Source organism: Arachis ipaensis, chromosome B5 (assembly GCF_059453495.1).
Source record: "Arachis ipaensis isolate K30076 ecotype BB chromosome B5, ASM5945349v1, whole genome shotgun sequence".
Taxonomy (NCBI): Eukaryota; Viridiplantae; Streptophyta; class Magnoliopsida; order Fabales; family Fabaceae; genus Arachis; species Arachis ipaensis.
The window spans coordinates 20,735,116-20,755,329 of NC_142440.1; the positions used below are offsets into that span (position 1 = coordinate 20,735,116).

The 20,214-nt window shown below is 37.8% G+C and overlaps 1 protein-coding gene across 2 annotated transcripts; it reads right to left on the bottom strand.

Annotated features, from left to right (window-relative positions):
• Positions 1-388: 388 nt before the first annotated feature.
• On the bottom strand, positions 389-6,169 carry LOC107643267 (putative ATP-dependent DNA helicase CHR12). 2 transcript variants are annotated; one of them, XM_016346859.3, is made up of 12 exons: positions 5,682-6,169; positions 5,435-5,573; positions 5,274-5,341; positions 4,672-4,860; positions 4,380-4,529; positions 3,692-4,087; positions 3,332-3,591; positions 2,978-3,196; positions 2,660-2,867; positions 2,423-2,576; positions 1,447-2,052; positions 389-1,282 (listed from the first exon to the last, which is right to left on the bottom strand). In XM_016346859.3, the coding sequence occupies exons 1-12, from the start codon at positions 5,826-5,828 to the stop codon at positions 582-584; spliced, it is 3,237 nt and encodes a 1,078-aa protein (XP_016202345.1). In that variant the 5' UTR covers positions 5,829-6,169; the 3' UTR covers positions 389-581. The 2 variants fall into 2 exon arrangements, with proteins under 2 accessions (XP_016202345.1, XP_016202346.1); XM_016346860.3 differs by having other exon boundaries at positions 4,672-4,876; positions 5,682-6,070.
• Positions 6,170-20,214: the final 14,045 nt, after the last annotated feature.

Below are 20,214 nucleotides of genomic sequence, written 5' to 3' on the forward strand. Positions count from 1 at the left end.
GATAAATGTAATTTCTCTAAAATTATAGTAAAAATTTTACTACATTTATAATGGACATTAGATGTAGGTCACATTGTACTAAATGAAAGTTTAAAATGTTTAAAATAAAAGTTTTAACAAACACTACAACATCTAAGTTTCAAATGGTTATGAAGTTAAAAAACATTAAAAACAGTCTTAGATTCATCCCTATTTTCTAGGACATTGACATCTTCCAAGGTGTATCATTCTTAGTTTACATAAACATGATAACGCATAACAAAACTCAATTTACGAAGTCACATTAGTTTTATTTATTTTTCCCAATAATTTTCTTGTGGGAGTCATTTGTTCAGTTTTGATATTAATTTTCTTGAGATGTATTTACCGTCGAGGCATGGAAGATGAAACCAGCGAAAATATAAATATGATTTCATTTCACCATTTCATTGACTTTACATAACTAATGCCGATACAAATGCCACGAAAAGGACTTCTTTTACTGATGTTGCACAAACTACCTATGAAAAAGTCCCACCAACACAAAAAGCAGAATCGCAATCTGCAAAACTGTGGCATCAGTAACTAAATCGACGCTCCAATCAGTTCCTATTTGCTGTGTCATTGGCATTCTGGTCTCTGGTATCAGATGATGAACCCTGGCCGGGATAGCTTGTTCTCTTCTTCCTGTGAATATTCCAGGAAAACTTATTCTCGTCCACACCACTCTCACTTCCATGTTTCTGGGAACTTGGTTCTTCAGTTTTCAGCCGCTTAGAAGCAGGAGTCACAATGAAATCATCTGCACTTGATCTTTCAATCTTCATCTTGAGGACACTTCCACTCCTTTGCTCTAACAACCTTTCATCGGCCACTGTTTTATTGCTGGCTTGTGCATGGTTGTCAGAAAGGAGGATGCCTCTTTTCTTCCCTTTAGCTGAAAGCTTAGATACATCTTGTCCATTCTCCATAGCCCTCATCCACTGCAGATCACTTAATGTGTCTGCATACACGACTTCTTTTCTTTTCCGCTTTCCGGTAACACTACCAACATCAAAAGATTTGGCCTTATCATCCTTATTTAGAGCAGAGTATACCCAATCTGGAACTTCATGCTCTTCCATGAGACGAGATCTATAATTCTCCCTTTGTCTCCTCTCTTCATCCATTTTCTCAAACAGCCAAAATTCCTCATCGGATCGGGCTGCAAGGCGGTTAATTTCTCTCTCACTCGGTACATCTGTCCCAAGTGAGCTTGTACCTCTTCGCATAATCTCCTCTAACATTTCTCTTCTGTCCTGAGCTGCACAAATAAATATTCCACATTCAAGCAGTTAATGTATAGCAAGACCTATGAAGCACAACACGGGACTGAAACAGTGCCACAGGTTTGTTCCAAACTGAACACAAATGTGTGTTTCATATATGTGTTTATAGAATATGAAAGAACTATGATCCTAAACAAACCTGTTGAAGTTGTATTGAAAAGTCCTGCTTGGATAACTTTGGCATCAATGCCCATCTTTTGTTTTGCACGCTCTAAAATCACCTCTTCAATTGATCCCACACTAACTAACACAAATACTCTGACTTCCTTTTTTTGTCCAATGCGATGGGCTCGGTCCTCAGCTTGTTGATCCATTTGAGGGTTCCAATCACTATCAAATATTATAACAGTATCTGCTGATTGTAGGTTCAAACCAAGACCTCCAGCACGGGTGCTCAAGAGAAACATAAAGTATGGAGAGTCAGGAGCGTTGAATTCCCGTAATAGAGAACCTCTTTCCTCAGTTTTTGTTGAGCCATCAAGTCTAAGAAACTTAAAATCATGAAGTCGCAGATAAATTTCAAGAATGTCCATGAGACGAGTCATCTGTGAAAACAGTAAGACTCTGTGACCAGCTCTGCGAAGTTTTGGGAGCAAACGATCAAGAAGTTCAAACTTCCCTGATGCTCTGACAATTTCCTCCTTCCGGTTGTACATATGGTAGTCTCCCACAAAGAGGTAGGGATGGTTACAGCACTTTCTGAGTTGCATCGTCAAGTTCTGTAGACTTCTTGATTTTCCAGAACCTACAAATTTTTATTTACTTAGTAAAAGGTTTGTAATGTATAAAGGAGATAATATTGAACTAACATTGGAATTTTATTTACACTAATTCTCCAAAAGGTAGCAACTGCAATACATTGAATAGTAAAAAGGACTTTGGCTTACTTCCAAAAGAGAGGGAGTACTGATACTTAAAAGCCAACAAAACAACAAATTCCTAAAGGTTTCGATTTTGACAGGCAATAACAAACAGGGTGCACTGGGAATAAATGAATACCTAAAACAGAAGTAGACAAATATTCAAATCAAAAGTATCTGAGTAAAACAACTGTATTATGAGGTCTAGAGCCGAAGTTGGCAAGAGAAAAATTGGAAAACAATTGGGATACTAACCATTGTCTAAGCCAACTCTTCCTACATCTGTTACTTGTTGATAATATACTTTCTGCCAAGCTGACATGTCACATTTGAGTATGACCTGAGATTTTCCAGGAAGATATTTTTCCACCTCATCCTTTTTCCTTCTTAATATAAAGGGCCTTATTACCTAAAAGAATCAAGACCATGGATTAGAAAAACTTGAACAGCAAGAAGAGAAAAAGAATAGGCAACTAGCATAGAGAATCCCACTTGATGTAGACGCCTAATGATCAATAACTGTTCTTCATCTGTTAGAGAGACATCAACTCGGTCTGCAAAGGGAGCATTAAACCAGTCCTCGAAATTCTGAACTGAATTGAAAATGCTTGGAAGGAGAAAATTTAGCAGGGACCATAATTCCTGCAAACTGTTTTGAATTGGGGTACCAGTCAACAAAAGTCTACGTTGGATGTGGTAGCTGCACCAACGTAAATATTACATTAGAGAAGTTATGCATAACCAAGAATTGAAAGAAGTGACAATATTGAACATCTCCATAATGCTAATATTCCTTATGTGGAGTCATACCCAGAGTCTAGGGTTCTTGCAAGAGCACACTCATGATTCTTTAACCGATGCCCTTCATCCACAATCAAGTAGTTCCAGTGGATTTTCTTAAGAAAGGCTTTATCTCTCATTATAAGATCATAATGTGTTAGCAGAACATTAAATTTCCCATCTCCAGACAATTCTTCCTTCATTGCTTTCCTCTCATCCATTCGTCCATCATAAAGAATAGTTATAACGCTGAATAAGGAAGAAAATGCAGAAAAATTTGGAAGTTAACATGAGGAAAGAGAATCCTGAATTGGATATCTAGCCCCCAATAGGAGCACAAGCTACAAAATAACTTTGTTAGTTCCAGTTCTACACTGGACGTACCTAGGGGCCCATGTTGAGAATTCACTCATCCAATTAGGCAGAACAGCCTTTGGGGCCACAATCAAGTGAGGACCAGTCACACCCTTGTGCTCCATAAGATATGCTACCAATGAAATGGTTTGTATTGTTTTCCCAAGCCCCATTTCATCAGCCAAAATTCCATTTAAGTTGTTATTAAACAAAGAAAGCATCCACTGGAGCCCTTCTAGCTGGTATGGCCTTAACTCTCCACCTTGAAGTATAGATGGTTGCTCCGTCACCTTAAACAATCAAGTTTGTTAGAATTCCAGTGTACTAGAAATTTTCTTCAATTGAACGTATGGCATACTTCCAATAAACCATTCCACAGGTAGAACCTACCTTTTCTTGAATTGAATGTATGGCCGAATTGTATTGCCGCTGCCCTTCAAGTAAATCACTAGACTCACCATTTTGATCAGAATCTATCAAATCTGCATCTTCCTCAAGTGGTGATTCCTTAGAAATTCCATTTTTTGAAGCATCTGACTCTGGGAAGTCAGCTTCTGAATCTTCCAAGGGTTCAATACCATCTGATTGTTTTGAGTCCTTTTGACGTTGAACAGCTGCCCCCAAATTTACAAGTAGTTTATTTGTTTCTTCAAGAAGCACAGTCAATCTTTCATTTTTACTCTCTTTCACCATTCTCATGTAAGCTTCTTGATCATCAGCTTTTAAGGCTTGGAATCTCAATTTCTCCGCCCGTGTTGCACGTTGCCTTTGCCTTCCATGCCATGCCTGCAATATCATCGATGACAACTCATGATTCATATCCAACCAATGATAAGCGATTTTCCCAACCACAAAGAAAGAAAAAGAAAAAGGTCGCAATCAAATTCAATAGGCAACATATGTTGATAATTAATAAATTAGTGTTATTGTACATCCTGTATTATGTAAGGCACATGCATATTATTCACAAATATGTATATTTCGGGCCAAAATTTATTCTCCAAATGTATATTTCAGCTTCCCTTATAAACATACATTTTTTTGTCACAAGTTGAAAGTAGGGAAGAAATTGTTGTACCTGGACACCATCATTCCTCTGTTTTCTCCGCTTCAAAGAAGCTTGAATTTGCAATTGGAACTCACGTACAGTATTCAGTATTTCTGTGAAAAATCTTCTTTTTCTGGTCTCTAAATGATTTTTGGCCTGCTCTTCTAATCTTGATAGTCTCTGCATTTAAGAAAAGCAGTATAATTACTGACTTCACGTGCATACACTAATTGTATCAGTTAAACCACATCATCAACAGATGTATACCAAAACCGAGGGACAGGGCCCAGGGGAAGAGGGGGTAGTTCACAAATAAAATCACCTCAGCATCACGTTTCTTTCTTAATTTATCATCAGCATCCATGGCAAATGGATCTCCAACACCATACATTGGACGATGCAACCGCATCATGCCCCAATCAAACAACTGCCTCTCAGGATATGCACACATAACATTGAGCCAGTATTCAGAGCTGACATCACATCGAACCATCCTCTGCAACTCTGCTAGCTGCCACAAAAAAGTCCTTGTCAACAAGGACACAATTCTTGTTATTCCAAGAAATTACAACATACTTTCTTCAGCATAAAATAGTCCTGAACTATGCTGTCTTCCAATATAGTAACGAGTAAGGTACACACAGATGCTGCATCAGTAGAATGTTTGCCTTGTTAACTTAAACAGGTCAAACTAAGTCAGACTTTAAGGGCTGCACAGTTAGAGAGAAGTTTTCTTTCTCATAGCTCATATCTCGTACAAAGAAACTAATTTTTGTCAAGCTTAAACAAAAGAATAAGGCCTATTTGCAAAGCCAATTTACATCCCAAGAGATAAGACAACCTAATTGCACAATAGTAGGGATCAATTTACCAAAGCATTTGACTACAGTTAAGAATTGAGGTAAGATTCAAGAATCAGTTTACCTTCAATCCGTAATATTCAAGTAGGGATCTTGTCTGTAGGTCGTCTCCTCCCCTGCTTGAAGGCAATCCTGGTCCAGTGAGATAATAAAATAATTCTTTATTAAAATGATGAACACTCTTATCCTAACGTCATAGGAGAGGGTTGGAGTAAAATTGTTAACCTTCAAGCTGAGTTAAGCGATGCTGAGTGAGGCTTTGATAACGGCTTTCTCTAGCTCTGCACAATTTGAAACCCGAAGCACAGTTGGATCGCTGCTTCGAAAGCGCATCATCGAGATCCGCCAGCAAACCATCTTCAGCCTGCGAAACGAGCAGAGCAGCGGAAACAAACAAACAAACACTTGTCAGAGAAGTTCGAAGCTATAAATATAGAAAGAAGAACAAGATAGAGGGAGGGAGAGAGAATACGGAGGAGTTGTGAGAGATGGAAGAAACGGTGTTGAAGAGATCGGGAGGGAGAGGGAGGTTGCGGGAGAGGATGTTGAGTGCGCCGACGAGAGCCTTGGTGCTGTGAGCTTCCTTTGAGGAAGGCTGTTGCTTCTGCAGCTCAGCCATGTCCCCTGCCGGGAAGTGGGGCCCTCACAACCGACGTCGTTTGATTTTAATATAGTCAGTCGTCACACAAGAGAAGAGACTCGGCAGCAGCTAGCTTAGCCTTTGTGTAAGCGCGCGCTAAACAAAAGCACTCTCGCTCCCTTCCAGTTCCTCTACTTTTGAGATTCTTCTTCAACCCTCTCTATCTATACTCTCTGGTCTCTTCGCCCCACTCTCTCTAGTCTCTCTCTCTATATCTCTTCGCTTTTTTTACCCATGGCTTTTTTGCATTTTTTCTTTTTTCCTTACGCCAAACACGGCTTAACGACACAAAAAGACGTTATTGCCTCTCGATCTTACAAATGATTTGGGTAGATAACTAATTAGGGGTGTAATTAACTGCAGTTAATTAGTGGAAAAATATGTCTATTAATGAAAAAAATATCCTAACACTTAAAAAAAAAAAACTATCCAAAATAAAAAAAAAATCTAGAATTAAATAAAAATAAATATTTAAAATTTTTAAAAAAATATTTAAAACCTAATAAAAAATTTGAAACGTAATAAAAAAACATAAAAAATTTAATAAAAAAGTATCTAAAATTATTTAAAAAAATTTAAAATCTAAGACATCTAAAAATATTAAAAAAACAACCAAAAATTAAAGCAAGAAATACCTAAAATTATTAAAAAATATATGAAAAGAAGACACATTTAAAACCTAGAAAAAAGAAACGTCTAAAACAAGAAATAAGAATCATCCAAAATTTATAAGAAGAAGAAGAAGAAGACTATTATAAAAAGAGTATCCAAAACTTAGTAAAATGAAACATCTGAAACGTAATAAAAAGAAACGTCAAAAATCTAATAAAAACAACTAAATAAGATATCCAAAATCATTTTAAAAAATTCAAAACCTAACAAAACAAGACATTCAAAATTATTGGAAAAACATTTAAAAATTAAGGAAAAAATATTTAAAATTATTAAAAAAATAATCCAAAACCTAAAAAAAGAAACATCCAAAACATAAGAAAAAGAAACATTTAAAATATAAGAAAAAGAAAAATCCAAAGCCTATGAGAAAGAACAAAAATGCTATTTGTACACTAATTTCAGTCACGAATTCCAACCACCGTGTAGAAATACGGTAAAATAGTGCATACAGATACGGTAAATAACGCGACGCGCCTTAGAAACAGAAGCCACTTAGTTTCTTCATCGTGCCACTACTCTTCTCTTCCTTGATCGCGCGATTTCTTCTCTTCTCAGTGCAGCGATTCACTCTCCTCTTCTTCGATCGCACCACTGCACCTCACTCTTCAGTTTCTTCTCTTCTCCGCGCAGCATTTTACTCTGCTCTTCGATCGCAGCATTGCTCCTCACTTTCTTTTGTTCTCCATGCATCGCTTCACTCTGCTTTTCTCAGCACCGTTTACTGTTCTCTTCTTAGTGAGTTATTTTGATTGTATTACGTTAATTTATTTTGGTTCTTCTTTTCTTAGGATTTTGATTCTATTTTTATTGGTCAGATTAGGAAAGTTGCTGCTTATTGAAATAAAGTAAGAATTCAATGAAATCCACAAACTCAAATGATGAGGTTTCTGTTATGTTTAGTTCATATGTTATTAATTTTTAATTCCTAATTTGATTTTAAGTGTTTTTGATTTATTACTTTTCTAGTTTGTTAATTATGAGGTTTTTTATTTTTCATCCTAAAATTGCTGTCAATAATCAAAGACCTTTTAACTTGTTTTTAAGTGTTTGATTATCCATGTTTTAGGTTGTTCCAAGCATAAAAATGTCATTCCCCTCTATGGAAGATTATGAAGCTTTTTATACCAATTATACAAAGAAGGTTGACTTTTCATGGAATATAAGAACTACTAAGTGAGGTCAAAATAGACCAAATCTTGGTATATTCTAGAGCTAGCTATCGAAGATAAAAATTGATCCATTAAAGAAGACACATCCAACTTTCGAGCAAAATTGTAAAGCTAGGATAATTGTGAAGAGGGATAAGAAGCTGGAATATGTGTTAACCTTTGTGAATATTCAGCATAACTATGTTGTTAGTCATAGCATAGCAAAGACTTTGAAAAAGAAAGGGAACTAAGCTTGCATGCCAAACGAATAGCTGAGATCAATGATGAAGTTAGTGTTACAATGAAGAACACCTATCAGAGTTTAGCAACTACTGCTGGTGGCCATGATAAATTGACTTTTATCGAAAAAATCTTCGGAATCGTATAGAAAAATGTGTCAGAATCATACAAGAGGAGAGAGATGCGCAATCATTAATGCAATACTTTCATAGGATGTAGCAGCAAAACCACAACTTCTTTTATGAAGTTAAATTGACAACATTGCATAGAGAATGATTTTTGGGCCGATGCTAGAAGCCGTGCTGCTTATGAGCACTTTGGCGACATTGTGAGTTTTGATACGATGTACCAAACAAATAGTTACAACACCACAATTATATATTTCAAGTTAATTATATGTACTCATGTTTTTGCATATATTTGATGCATAGAGATAGGTAGAATAGAATACATTTGCTGCTACTTTGCAAGCTATATTGAGTTTGATTGTTTTGTTTACTCAGTTTGATTATACTATGCATGATTTTAGTAGCATGTTTGATTATAGTATGATATGAATTTTTGAGTTTGATTGTTTAGAAACTATAATTGGATTCTCAATTTTGATTATAGGTGTGTGAAGGTTACAGAAGACTTAGAGAAGGGGGTTGAATCTATGGTCTTCTTTTATTTTAATAGATTAAGCCTTTAATACCCAACTTGAAACTTGATTTCTGTTTGAACTGTGCAGCAGAGAATTTAAGAGACAATTTTGTTTTGTCTCATAAATTTCAGAAAACAGAACAGCGAGAGAGAGGAAGAAGTTGACACAGTCATGTATCCTAGTTCAGTTTCCTTGTGCAATGCAACCTACATCCAGTCTCTACTATAACAGTGGTGGAATTTTCACTATAGTCAAAGTATTACGTACACCAATTTTCTAGGATTCACACAATCCTATCTGGACACACAAGTTTCTTCCTAAACTTGACTTGGTTATGCTAATACCTAACTCTTTACACTAAGTGCTTACCCAACTTAGCAAGGGGCACCTCACAGGTACAAGACACAAGACAGAAAATTACAACCAAAGGAAATCTGAAATCACTCTTGGCTTTTCTCTCAAGTGTTTCACTCAACTTTTTTCAGTCTTATGCTTTTTCTCAATGTCTCTCTCTCAGCTTTTACCTCTCAAAGATAATACAAAAAGATATACATTGAAACTGAAATACATGACAGTAAAACATGAAGGAGAATGATGCATAACAGCCTTTGTTGCTATGAGTTGAACTGGATTTAGCTATCTCTGATGTAGCTCTTCATATTGGCAGAATGTTTCTTTAGCTTAGAAACACTGTCCAAAACGTTGAACTCTTCACAGGGAAGCTTTAAAAAAAAACTCAGATTCTGGTTCTCTCTCCTTCACCCAAAACCAAAAACCTTTTTCCTTTTGTACCTTGTGCAGAGTCACATTTTAGGTTTTTCCTAAGTCAAATCTTTGAACTCAGAGCTCCCTTAGCTTGTCATCTCACTTTCTTCATTTAAACCTCAAATTAGGAATTTCAAAGCTGGTCTTTTTGCTTGACCGAAGACCTCAGAGTAGCAGAAAAAAATTGTTCAGTGGTAAACCCAAATCCAAACCCTTGAGATAGTGCTTTGTCCTCAAGAAACAATTTGAACCTTTGATTCACAGCCGTGATTATCAGAAATCACTTTCTCCATATATCACAAATTGGCATTGCAAAAATTTGAAGAAGGAGTGAAGAAAATAAATTGCATGCAAATGGTAATAAATCACCTTTATCCTCTGACTTAGCTTAATCTGACTTGATTCGGGCAATTAGACCTTTGCTTTCTTGATCTACTTTTCTCTTTCTTTCTTCTCTGGTGAATGAACCAGGAAGAAGTTTTCTCTTTCTTTCTTCATGAATCTGACCGAAGAAAGCCTTGTGAATGTTGGCTTTGGATGGCTTCAACTTGGATGAATTTCTTGGGCTTGGATTGGCTACTTTCCTTTCATCCCAAGTGATTTCTTTGTTACTTTCCTTTTGGGCTTTGTTTGTAGATTTGGCACACTTTAGCAGCTTCTATTTCTTTGTTCCTTTTGGTTTAAGCTGCTACAATCATTTTAGCTTGCATAACTTAATTTAAACAATCAGAATCTAATTGGGTATTTAACCTAACAACTTAATGTTTGTCATCATCATTTAAATTATTTGTGTTCTCAACTCTACAGTATGATAGGCCTTTTGCCATATTTGTTGGTGTTAAGCACCATGGTCAATCAGTGCTACTTGGTTGCGCTTTTTTTCCATGTGAAAAAGAGAGCTCCTTTCTTTAGTTATTTGATTATTGAATGCAATGTATGGATGACAAGCCACCTATTGCCGTATTGACAGATCAATGCAAAGCTATGTAAAATGTGTAAGAACTGCAAATTAATTAACTGATTAATTAACGTAAAATAATAATAATTTAATTGGCCGAAATAAGTACAAAATTTTAAAATATTAATTATAAAATATAAATATAATATTTGGACTCAATAGATTTTTCTGAGTTGGAAAATATAATTTTCTTTGAAAAATTTTGTAAAAATGCGTACCGGTAAATTAACCGGCAGTACCGGCTTAAATTTGTCTGGTACTGTGCGAGAATGATAAAAGCTGTAGAAAGACTTAGGAAAATAATTAAAGTTGAAAATCTGGCACTAATTTTAAAAGTTTGGCCAAAAGTTGGGCCAAACAGGCCAAAAACGTTAACGGGTTAGATCGGACCCAAGTTGGGCCCAAGCCTAACATATATAAACATGCATAAGAGGCCATTCAGCCTTATTTAACCCCAAAATCACAAAACCTAGCAGCTGCAAGTGAGAAGAGAGGAGAAGAGAGTGTTATTATTCACCACCGACTTCCGGTGGCCATAACTTGAGCTACGGTGCTTCGATTCGCGTGCCGTCATTGGCTACGCAAAGCTCTCGCTGAGCCCGTCAATTCTAGCTAAGTATTATGGTAAGCTTCTCGCAAATCTCTACCCAGATTAGTGCCCTAAGAAATTCAAATTTTTAGGCTTGTGTTTTGAGTGGATTTTTGTGTTTTTGGTGTTTAGGTACACTCTAGTACTTGGTTGCTATTGGGTTTTGCTCCCAAAACTGTTAGGCAAGGTAAGAAATCCCAAATCACTTGTGGTTTTATGTATATATGGAACCCTAAGTATTGATTTTATGAATTAATTGTGTATAACTTGATTATTGTGATATTGGGAGCATTTGGATTTGAGTTGGTGGCTTGGTTGTGGTTAAAAGCTTGTTGGGCACATATTTGGTGTTTTTTACATATTGGAAATCGACCAAGGTATAGTTTCGGTTTCATCTATGTAATATATAATATTTCTGGACACTTAGGCTAGCGGACCTTAGGATAGGATTGAATTGATTGTTGGAAATTCTTGAACTTGATCATGTATGATGCCATTGTTGGTTTTGATTAATTATGATGTTAAACTTGGATGTTGTTGTTGATTATTGAAATGGAGGTTGAAAATGATGATTTTGAGTGTTGATGATGAATTATGAGCATTATTGATATTGATAAATGTTGGAAATGGAGGAATGATGTTTGAGTGTAATCATTGAGAATTTGAGGAAGGTAAGTGAGAATTTTTAGATGAATTGGTGAAATTGCATGTCAATAGGTTGTGGAATAAATTATAAGGTGGATAAGCATTATTTAGGTCTATCAAAACTGTTTTGGTTGTAGGATATTTGGTTTTGGTTGTGAATTTTGGAAATTTGAGAACCTTGTTAACTTTTGGTAAAAAACTAGTTTTTGGTGAATTTTGACGGATCATAAATTGAGCCTTAGTTTTCGAAATTTGTTGAAATTTGTGTTGAATAAAAGTTCTTTTAAAGTTCTTTACATTGATATAAAGTTTGATCAAAATAGATTTTTGTAGAGGAAGTTATGAGTGTTTAAAGTTAGGTGTCAAAAACAGAATTCTACAACTTCAAACATTTTCTGTGTCTGATGAGGGTTGCGTACGCGACATGGTGCACGCGACGCGACCAAACCCTTTGGGTTGGGCATCTCGCATACGTGAGGTACTGCATGCGTTGACAGGCAAAATTTATCGTCGGTCTAGAATTTCTCTTATAGAAATAAGAACTTCATTATAAGCATAGCTCCAAACCGACAAAAAATTCTCACATCAAATTTAATTTGGTTTTGTCACAAGTACAAACCCCAATAAGAATTAACCGAAGTATTTAGACTCCGGGTCGTCTCACAAGGAATTGCAATGAAGTGGTCAATTATTGGCTATGAAGGTGCAAGGGGGTTGGTTTATAAAAGGGCAAGAAATTAAATGACAAGAAAAGTAAATCAGGAATTAATAAAGGCAAGGTAAAGAACCCTTGGCTAAGACATTGGGAATTGATATCATCATCCTTGTCTACAAACCATGTATTGACAATTATGAGGAACCAAACTCATTAAGTCTACTTACAAAAGCCTTAAGTACGTAATATCTACTCTAGGCTCGAAGTACGTCAAATGGCTTGATCAACATCAATCCATAAGTCCTAACCTAGCTACTAATTGACTTAGTAGTAGGCTAGAGTCAATGGTTATCAAATTGACCACTAAAGGTTCTCAAATCACCAAATCAATTAGACCCAATGACTCAAGTTCACCTAATTCCCTTAGCCTAGGCCAAGAGTAAAGGAAACTACTCAAAAACTAGAGGAAACATTCTATCAAACACCTAGTGTGCAATAAAAGTAAACATCACAAATTACAAGAATTAACAAGATCCATAACCATCATGAGCAAGAAATCAGCAATAAACAGAACAATTAACCATAAGAGCATAAAAGAAACATCAATTGCATTAAAGGAAATCCAAATCCAAATCCAACAAGAGTATTCACAAACATAAAAGTGGCATCAAAGGGGAATTAACATAAGAACTAAGAGAATCAAGATGTAGAAACAAGAAATTATGAAGGAAACAAGATGAAATCAAGTAATCAAATCTAGATCTAAGAGAATTTAACCTAATCCTAACCTAATTCTAGAGAGAAGAATGAGCTTCTCTCTCTAGAAAACTAACTAAAGGCTCATCATCACTAACTAAGTGCTCCCCCACAGAATCACTTCCTCCTTTCCGTGGTCGGGGGTGGTGTCTCATCATCTGCCTCCCATGGGACACCGGCCAGCTGAATCATCTCGGTGACTAAAGTGGAAAATGGAAGTATGCCACGGACATGTGCTCGCCATATGTATCTCCTGATCAGTCGGGGGAAGTATACCTCCTTCCGCTTCATAACACATCCGATCAGGACGAGCATGTCCACCAGAATCTCGGTAAAGTGAGTGGTCGGCATGACGTAATGGGCAAAGATCTGCTGCCACGTCCTGGCCTCCCTCGAAAGATGAGTAAAATGCATCTCTTGGGCTTCTTGTTGTTAGCATCTATCACCCAAGGGGCATCCGGGGTGGCAATAACATCCCTCAGAGCATCATAATCAAAGGTCATACAATGTATCACCACCTCTGCCTGCTCAATGGCATCTGTGCCACCAGTCCTAGGCAGACAGCGGAGTCTATCCTCAATAGTTGCCTCCGTAACCAATATCTGACCGCCTCGCAGGTGGACTGAATCAAGAGTGTGTCTGAAGAAGTTACAGTAAAATTCCTTCACCCAGGATGAGTTCACTCTGCCTAGCTCCCTATCAATAAAGCCTAGGCCCATCCTCTGAATACGTGTCTGAATGGCTCGCCTTAAGTCAGTTGGGATAGCCAATTTCTTCTCTATATTCAAATTCTTCTTCCGGTATGTCGGAAAGTGGAGCTCATAATATAGGTTAGGGAACCTATATGTATCTGTAGGCGGCAGCTGCTGGTTAGCCTTGTCATCCTTATTAAGAGGGTTCTTGGCATAGTCGTGGTAAGGAGAAAGAGTGAAGGCTTGAGGTTTCTTCCTCTTTATTGAAGTGACCTTGGTTTTTCCTCTGTCGGCCATCCTGTAAAACAGATATGACAGGATATAAACACTTAAGTCAGGTAGAGGAATAGAAAGCAAGGAATGACGTATTCAGAAAACAAGAGGATTGATACGAATCATGAAGTGAGTTAAGAGAAAAGAATTCTTGGAATGTAAGAAACATAATTCAGAAATCAACAAAGCTACAAACCAAGAATTCAAATCATATTTGCACAATGCTTGTTCATTAAGCCCAAGAAGCGTCATACCCAAAAGAATGATTAAAGGAGCTAGTTTGAAAGCAAAAAGAAAAGTTAGTTGGTTAATCGAGTTAGAAGTTAGAGAACCGATTCAAAGATTAGTGGTATGACGGTTATTGGCTCAATCAAAAGAAATGCACAAAGTATGGAAAATAAGCATACTCACATTCATGAGGAAGATGCAGTCATTGATGATGAAATATGAATTTGGATAAAGCAAACAATAGAAAAACAAATCATCAACAATGTCATGGTCACGAAGTTTGCAATAATTTGTGTTGAAAGAGTGAAATATGCACTAGTGTAACCGAAAGCAAGTTGAAAACCATTTTGAATTAAAAAGGGATACACTAGTGGAATGCACCAAATATTGGACGTGAATAAACCATATTCAATAAAATGCAAGTTAAAGTCAAATGGTAAACTTAGTATGAGTCAAAAAGCATTTTATTTAACTTGGCAGTGAAAGCACATGAAGGTTCACATAGGTGAGTTAGGTAGGATATTATTTGTCACAGAAATTCGACAAACAACTCCTTGAACTAACCATTCCAATGCATATGACGGTCAACGAAAATGAACACGGAAATGCCAACTGAAGTAACCTAAGAATTGAACTTGGTGTAAGTCAAGTAAATCTCAATTTCAAAGGTGTCAAGTTCAATTCTAGGTGGCAAGTTGGAAACAAAACAATTTTCTAGAAATTTGGGCAGCATTCCGACAGTGATTCGGATGTTCCCGGATAGCAAAAAGCAGCAAAAATCACATACGAATCCAAGAATTGCATCAAACATGATAAAAGTATGGATTGCATATGCACAGGCAGTATCACACACAATCATGCAATTGAAGCTCAGCAAGGCAGCAATTAAGCAATACATAGGAACCAAAGACTCAAGCACAGCAAATACAAGAATGTACAAAATAGCTACAACAACCACCATTCAACAAAACAATCTCAGTTCAGGCAATTCGGATAAGCAAGAATGGAGCACTTATCAGACCTAGGATCTTCTAACCACAACCTATCTACCTAACAGCATACATTTCTATCTAACCTAACAAGCAAAATTAAACAGTAATCTAACAAAAATTAACAAGCAACAAAATTAATAAAAGAAAATGAAGAAACAGAGCAGAAGGTAGGGGAACCTGGAAGGTGAGCAGAACAGAAATGGGATTGGAAATTGGAGGATGGAAGGGCGAGTCAGTAATGCTGCCCAGAGATGGTGGCGGCTTGGTCGTGCTCGCGGTGGAGCAAAGGGTGAGAAGCAGAGTAGAGGGAGGTGCGAAGAGGGGTGGTGAGAGAGAGAAGTGAGAGGCAGAGGCAAGAAGGGAAGAGGAAGAGAAGAGAGAAGGGGGAAGGAGTGGTCACGGTGGTTCGGCGGCAGAAGGAGGTCGCTGGACGGTGGTGGTTCGGGGAGTTGAGAGAGGTGAATGAAGGAAGAGTGGAAGGGGAACGTTGGGAGAGAGAAGAAATGAGGGACGCGAATGGCAAGGGTTTCTCGCGTCCCTTGGGTTATGTTTTTGAATCCACGCGTACGCATCTTGTGCGCGTCTGCGTGGGTGGATGAAAAAGGAATGGACGCGCAAGCGTCATGTACGCTTAAGCGTGTATGGAGAGGGTGCGCACTGACGCGTACACGTGATGTAAGCGTCCGCGTGAGTCGCAGCTTGCACGAGAAGCTCAACGTTCGCGCCCAACTCGCGCAACTCTCTAGTTCCATGTATGAGGGGCTGTATTCACTTATCGACGCGTGCGCGTACAGCGTGCACACGCGTCCCTGCCTCTCTCTTTTTTTTTTTTTTTTTCAGAAACACTAGAAACAGCTCAAAGTTCTCCTAACCTTCCTTATGACTCAAAAACCAACCAAAATGCAAAATTACCCATATTTTTGAATTTTTGAGGATTTTTCAAACAATTTGAGGAAACTTGCAATCCAAGCAAAAACTCAAATTCAAAGAATCATCCTTATTCAAGGCATAAAATGTATAAACACCCTAGCAAGCAAAATAAAATATGTAAAGGAGTAAAGAAGCTACCTAAAATGGAACTCAATTCATTCATTCGTTATTTTACAAGAGAGTGGAAAGAGTTTACCATGGTTGGGTGTCTCTCACCAAGCACTTTTAGTTTAAGTCCTTAAGTTGGACGTTTGAAAAGCTCCTTGTCATGGTGGCTTATGCTTGTATTCATCCTTGAACTTCCAAGAACGCTTGCTCCTCAAATGGTTGTCAGAATTTCCAGCCATTTTCACTAAGCTTGGGGGTAGTTCTTCCCAAGATATGAGCTCCCATAATTGGTCTTCATGTGGCGATCCGGGATCCCATGTCTTATTCTTACACCCATCTTCGATTTGATCATGGTAATCCTCTCCGGGTGGTAGAGAGGCCGAATTCTCATGAAGGCACCAAATGATCCTCCTAGACCCATTCAATTGAGCACTACACCAACCCATGCTCCTCAATTTCAAGCTTCCAACCATAATGAGCCTAGACTTACAACGCCAACCACTAAACATCCTCTTGTTATGCTTAATTCCACAAAGCGCCCTAAGTTGGCCATCCGTTTCAAGCAAACCAAATTCAAGTGGGATAATAAAGCTAAGAGTTAGAAGTTTTACCCACTCAAATGAAGGATTAGATAACAACCTAGGTGGAGGAGTTTCCAATAGTCTTTATAAAGTGTATTCCACTCCCGTCCATCCTCTTTTAGAGGCGTCCACCACTTGGCAAGGTTCTTCAAGCTCTACCTCTTGCCGAGCTTCCTCAAGTTCACACTCTTCTTCACCAAATTCTTCTATCTCTTCCCCATCACTCAAATCATAAATAGGAGGTTTAGTGAAGTCCACCTCATCACTAATTTCAAGCATAGTGGGGAAGGACTCATCATGCTCAAAAGGGTCATATGTTGATGTAGAATCATCATAGATAGGAGGGCTTGTTGCTTGAAACACTTCTTCCAATTCTTCACTCACAATATGCCTTGGAGGTTGCACATCCTCCTCAACATTGCTTTCCAATTCAATGGAAGAAGGCTCAACAAGATCATCAAGGGGATTGATCAATGTGGACAAAAAATCACTAATGATGGAATCCACTTCTTGATCAATTTTCCTCAACTCTCTATCCACTTTCTTAGTATTACTCTCCTCCTTAACATCCCTTCCAAACTCTGTGGAAGAAGGTTCTTCAACTCGGGATTCCTCTATGTACTTAACATATCCTAAATACCCAACCACTACTTCCTCTTGTTCAATAATCTCTACCTCCTCCTCTTGTTGTACTTCTTGCTTTAACTCTTCTTCCTCACTTGGGAGCTCCAAATTCACTCCCTCACTAAGTTCCTTGAGTGCTTCTCCACATTCAACAATGTGAGTACTTGGGATGTATGAGCTTAGGTGGGAGGTTATGCGACTAACGGCTTCTACCATGATAGCCATCTTGGCTTCTAGCTCCTTAAACTCCTTTTCCCTCCCCTCTTATTGCTTTAGGATATGAGATTTAAGATCTCTTAGTTCTTGCGTGAGGGCTTTATTGGGGGGCGGTGTTGGAAGAGAGGGTTCATTGTTTGAGGGAAAGGTATTGTAGTTAGAAGGTGGTTCATATTGGTGAAAGTCTTGAGGTGGTGGATATGGAATTTGTGGTTCTTGGGGGTATCGGTGTTGGAATGGTGGTGGCTTTAGATATGGATTAGGGTCATATGGAGGTGGATAGTGGTAGGAGGCTTGTGAGTATGGTCGTTGAGGGCTATGTTGAGGAGGGGGTTCATATGCATATGATGGTTGTGGTTGACAATCACAATAAGGGTCATCACACACATTAGATTGATATGCATTAGGATTTGGATTGTACCCATAAGGATCCGAAGAATAGTCATGTTGGGGTAGCACTTGAGTGGCTTGGATGGAATAAAATGCCCTTTGGCCCTTGCGTATCTTCATGAGGAGAGTAGTCATGTTCCCAAGCACTCTTGTTAAACTTGATTCGGAAGGAGGTTGTTGCCAAGAAGGTTGTCCATAAGCTTGGGGCTCCTCCCTCCTTTGAATTCCAAATCCTTGATTCACATCCTCATTAAAGCTTCCATTTCCTACAAAATAGTTTGAACCAAACTTATAGCCAAAGTGGTGAGAATTTATGGTGATAAGAGAAAACAAAAACAAATTCTAACAAGAAACAAAGAAAACCAAATCCTAAAACTAGCAAAAACTAACAAAGAAGAAAATGGCAAACATATTCACAATATTTACAATAACCAATAACATAGCACCATTGCAAATCCCTGGCAACGGCGCCATAAATTTGACAGGCGAAATTTATCGTCGGTCTAGAATTTCTCTTATAGAAATAAGAACTTCATTGTAAGCATAGCTCCAAACTAACAAAAAATTCTCACATCAAATTTAATTTGGTTTTGTCACAAGTACAAACTCCAATAAGAATTAACCGAAGTATTTAGACTCCGGGTCATCTCACAAGGAATTGCAATGAAGTGGTCAATTATTGGCTATGAAGGTGCAAGGGGGTTTGGTTTATAAAAGGGCAAGAAATTAAATGACAAGAAAAGTAAATCAGGAATTAATAAAGGCAAGGTAAAGAACCCTTGGCTAAGACATAGGGAATTAAGATCATCATCCTTGTCTACAAACATGTATTGACGATTATGAGGAACCAAACTCATTAAATCTACTTACAAAAGCCTTAAGTACGTAATATCTACTCCTAGGCTCAAAGTACGTCAAATGGCTTGATCAACATCAATCCATAAGTCCTAACCAAGCTACTAATTGACTTAGTAGTAGGCTAGAGTCAATGGTTATCAAATTGACCACTAAGGATTCTCAAATCACCAAATCAATTAGACCCAATGACTCAAGTTCACCCAATTCCCTTAGCCTAGGCCAAGAGTAAAGGAAACTACTCAAAAACTAGAGGAAACATTCTATCAAATACCTAGTATGCAATAAAAGTAAACATCACAAATTGCAAGAATTAACAAGATCCATAACCATCATGAGCAAGAAATCAGCAATAAACAGAACAATTAACCATAAGAGCATAAAAGAAACATCAATTGCATTAAAGGAAATCTAAATCCAAATCCAACAAGAGTATTCACAAACATAAAAGTGGCATCAAAGGGGAACTAACATAAGAACTAAGAGAATTAAGATGTAGAAACAAGAAATTATAAAGGAAACAAGATGAAATCAAGTAATCAAATCTAGATCTAAGAGAATTTAACCTAATCCTAACTTAATTCTAGAGAGAAGAGGGAGCTTCTCTCTCTAGAAAACTAACTAAAGGATCATCATCACTAACTAAGTGCTCCCCCCCCTTTGCTCAATCTTCAATTCTGCATCAAATACCCTAAAAAACGAGTTGGAATTGGGCCTGGGCAGCTCAGAAATCACCCCCAGCAATTTCACTTTAAGTGGGTCACGTGCGAACATCGACGCATACACGTACGCGTCGCTTGGCAATTTCCTATCCACGCGTACGCGCCATGTACGCGTACGCGTCACCATGTAACTTCACTTCCACGCGCGCGCGTCTGCGGCGCGTGCGCGTCCATTGATGTACTCACAATCCTTGTTTCCTCATGCATTCTCCACTTTGCATGCTTTTCTCTTCATTTCTTCCATCCAATACTTGCCTTATAACCTGAAATCACTCAACAAACACATCAAGGCATCGAATGGAATTAAAGTGAATTAAAATCACCAATTTAAGGGCCTAAAAAGCATGTTTTTACACTTAAGAACAAATTAAGGGAGAATTAAAAAATCATGCTATTTCATTGAATAAACGTGGGAAAAGGTGATAAAATTACCCAAATTAAGCACAAAATAAACTACAAAATTGGGGTTTATCATGCGTACGTGAACATTAACACGCGACGCGAGTAACCCTTTCGGGTTTGGACACTCCTGTACGCGAGCAGAGGGTTGCGTACGCGACTACCCATTTTTACTCGTATGGGTATGAACAGCAGGGGTGTGCATACGCACAACTCTTGTTATGCTGAAACATGATTTTTCTCCATTTTCAAAGGTTCTCCAACTTTCCAAACTTCCTTAA

Coding starts and splice junctions, on each gene's coding strand:
- LOC107643267 (XM_016346859.3), bottom strand. CDS start 5,828: ATGGCTGAGCTGCAGAAGCAACAGCCTTCCTCAAAGGAAGCTCACAGC. Junction 4,861..5,273: donor TTGAATATTACGGATTGAAG/GTAAACTGATTC, acceptor TTTTTGTGGCAG/CTAGCAGAGTTGCAGAGGAT. Junction 4,088..4,379: donor AGAGGAATGATGGTGTCCAG/GTACAACAATTT, acceptor ATGATATTGCAG/GCATGGCATGGAAGGCAAAG.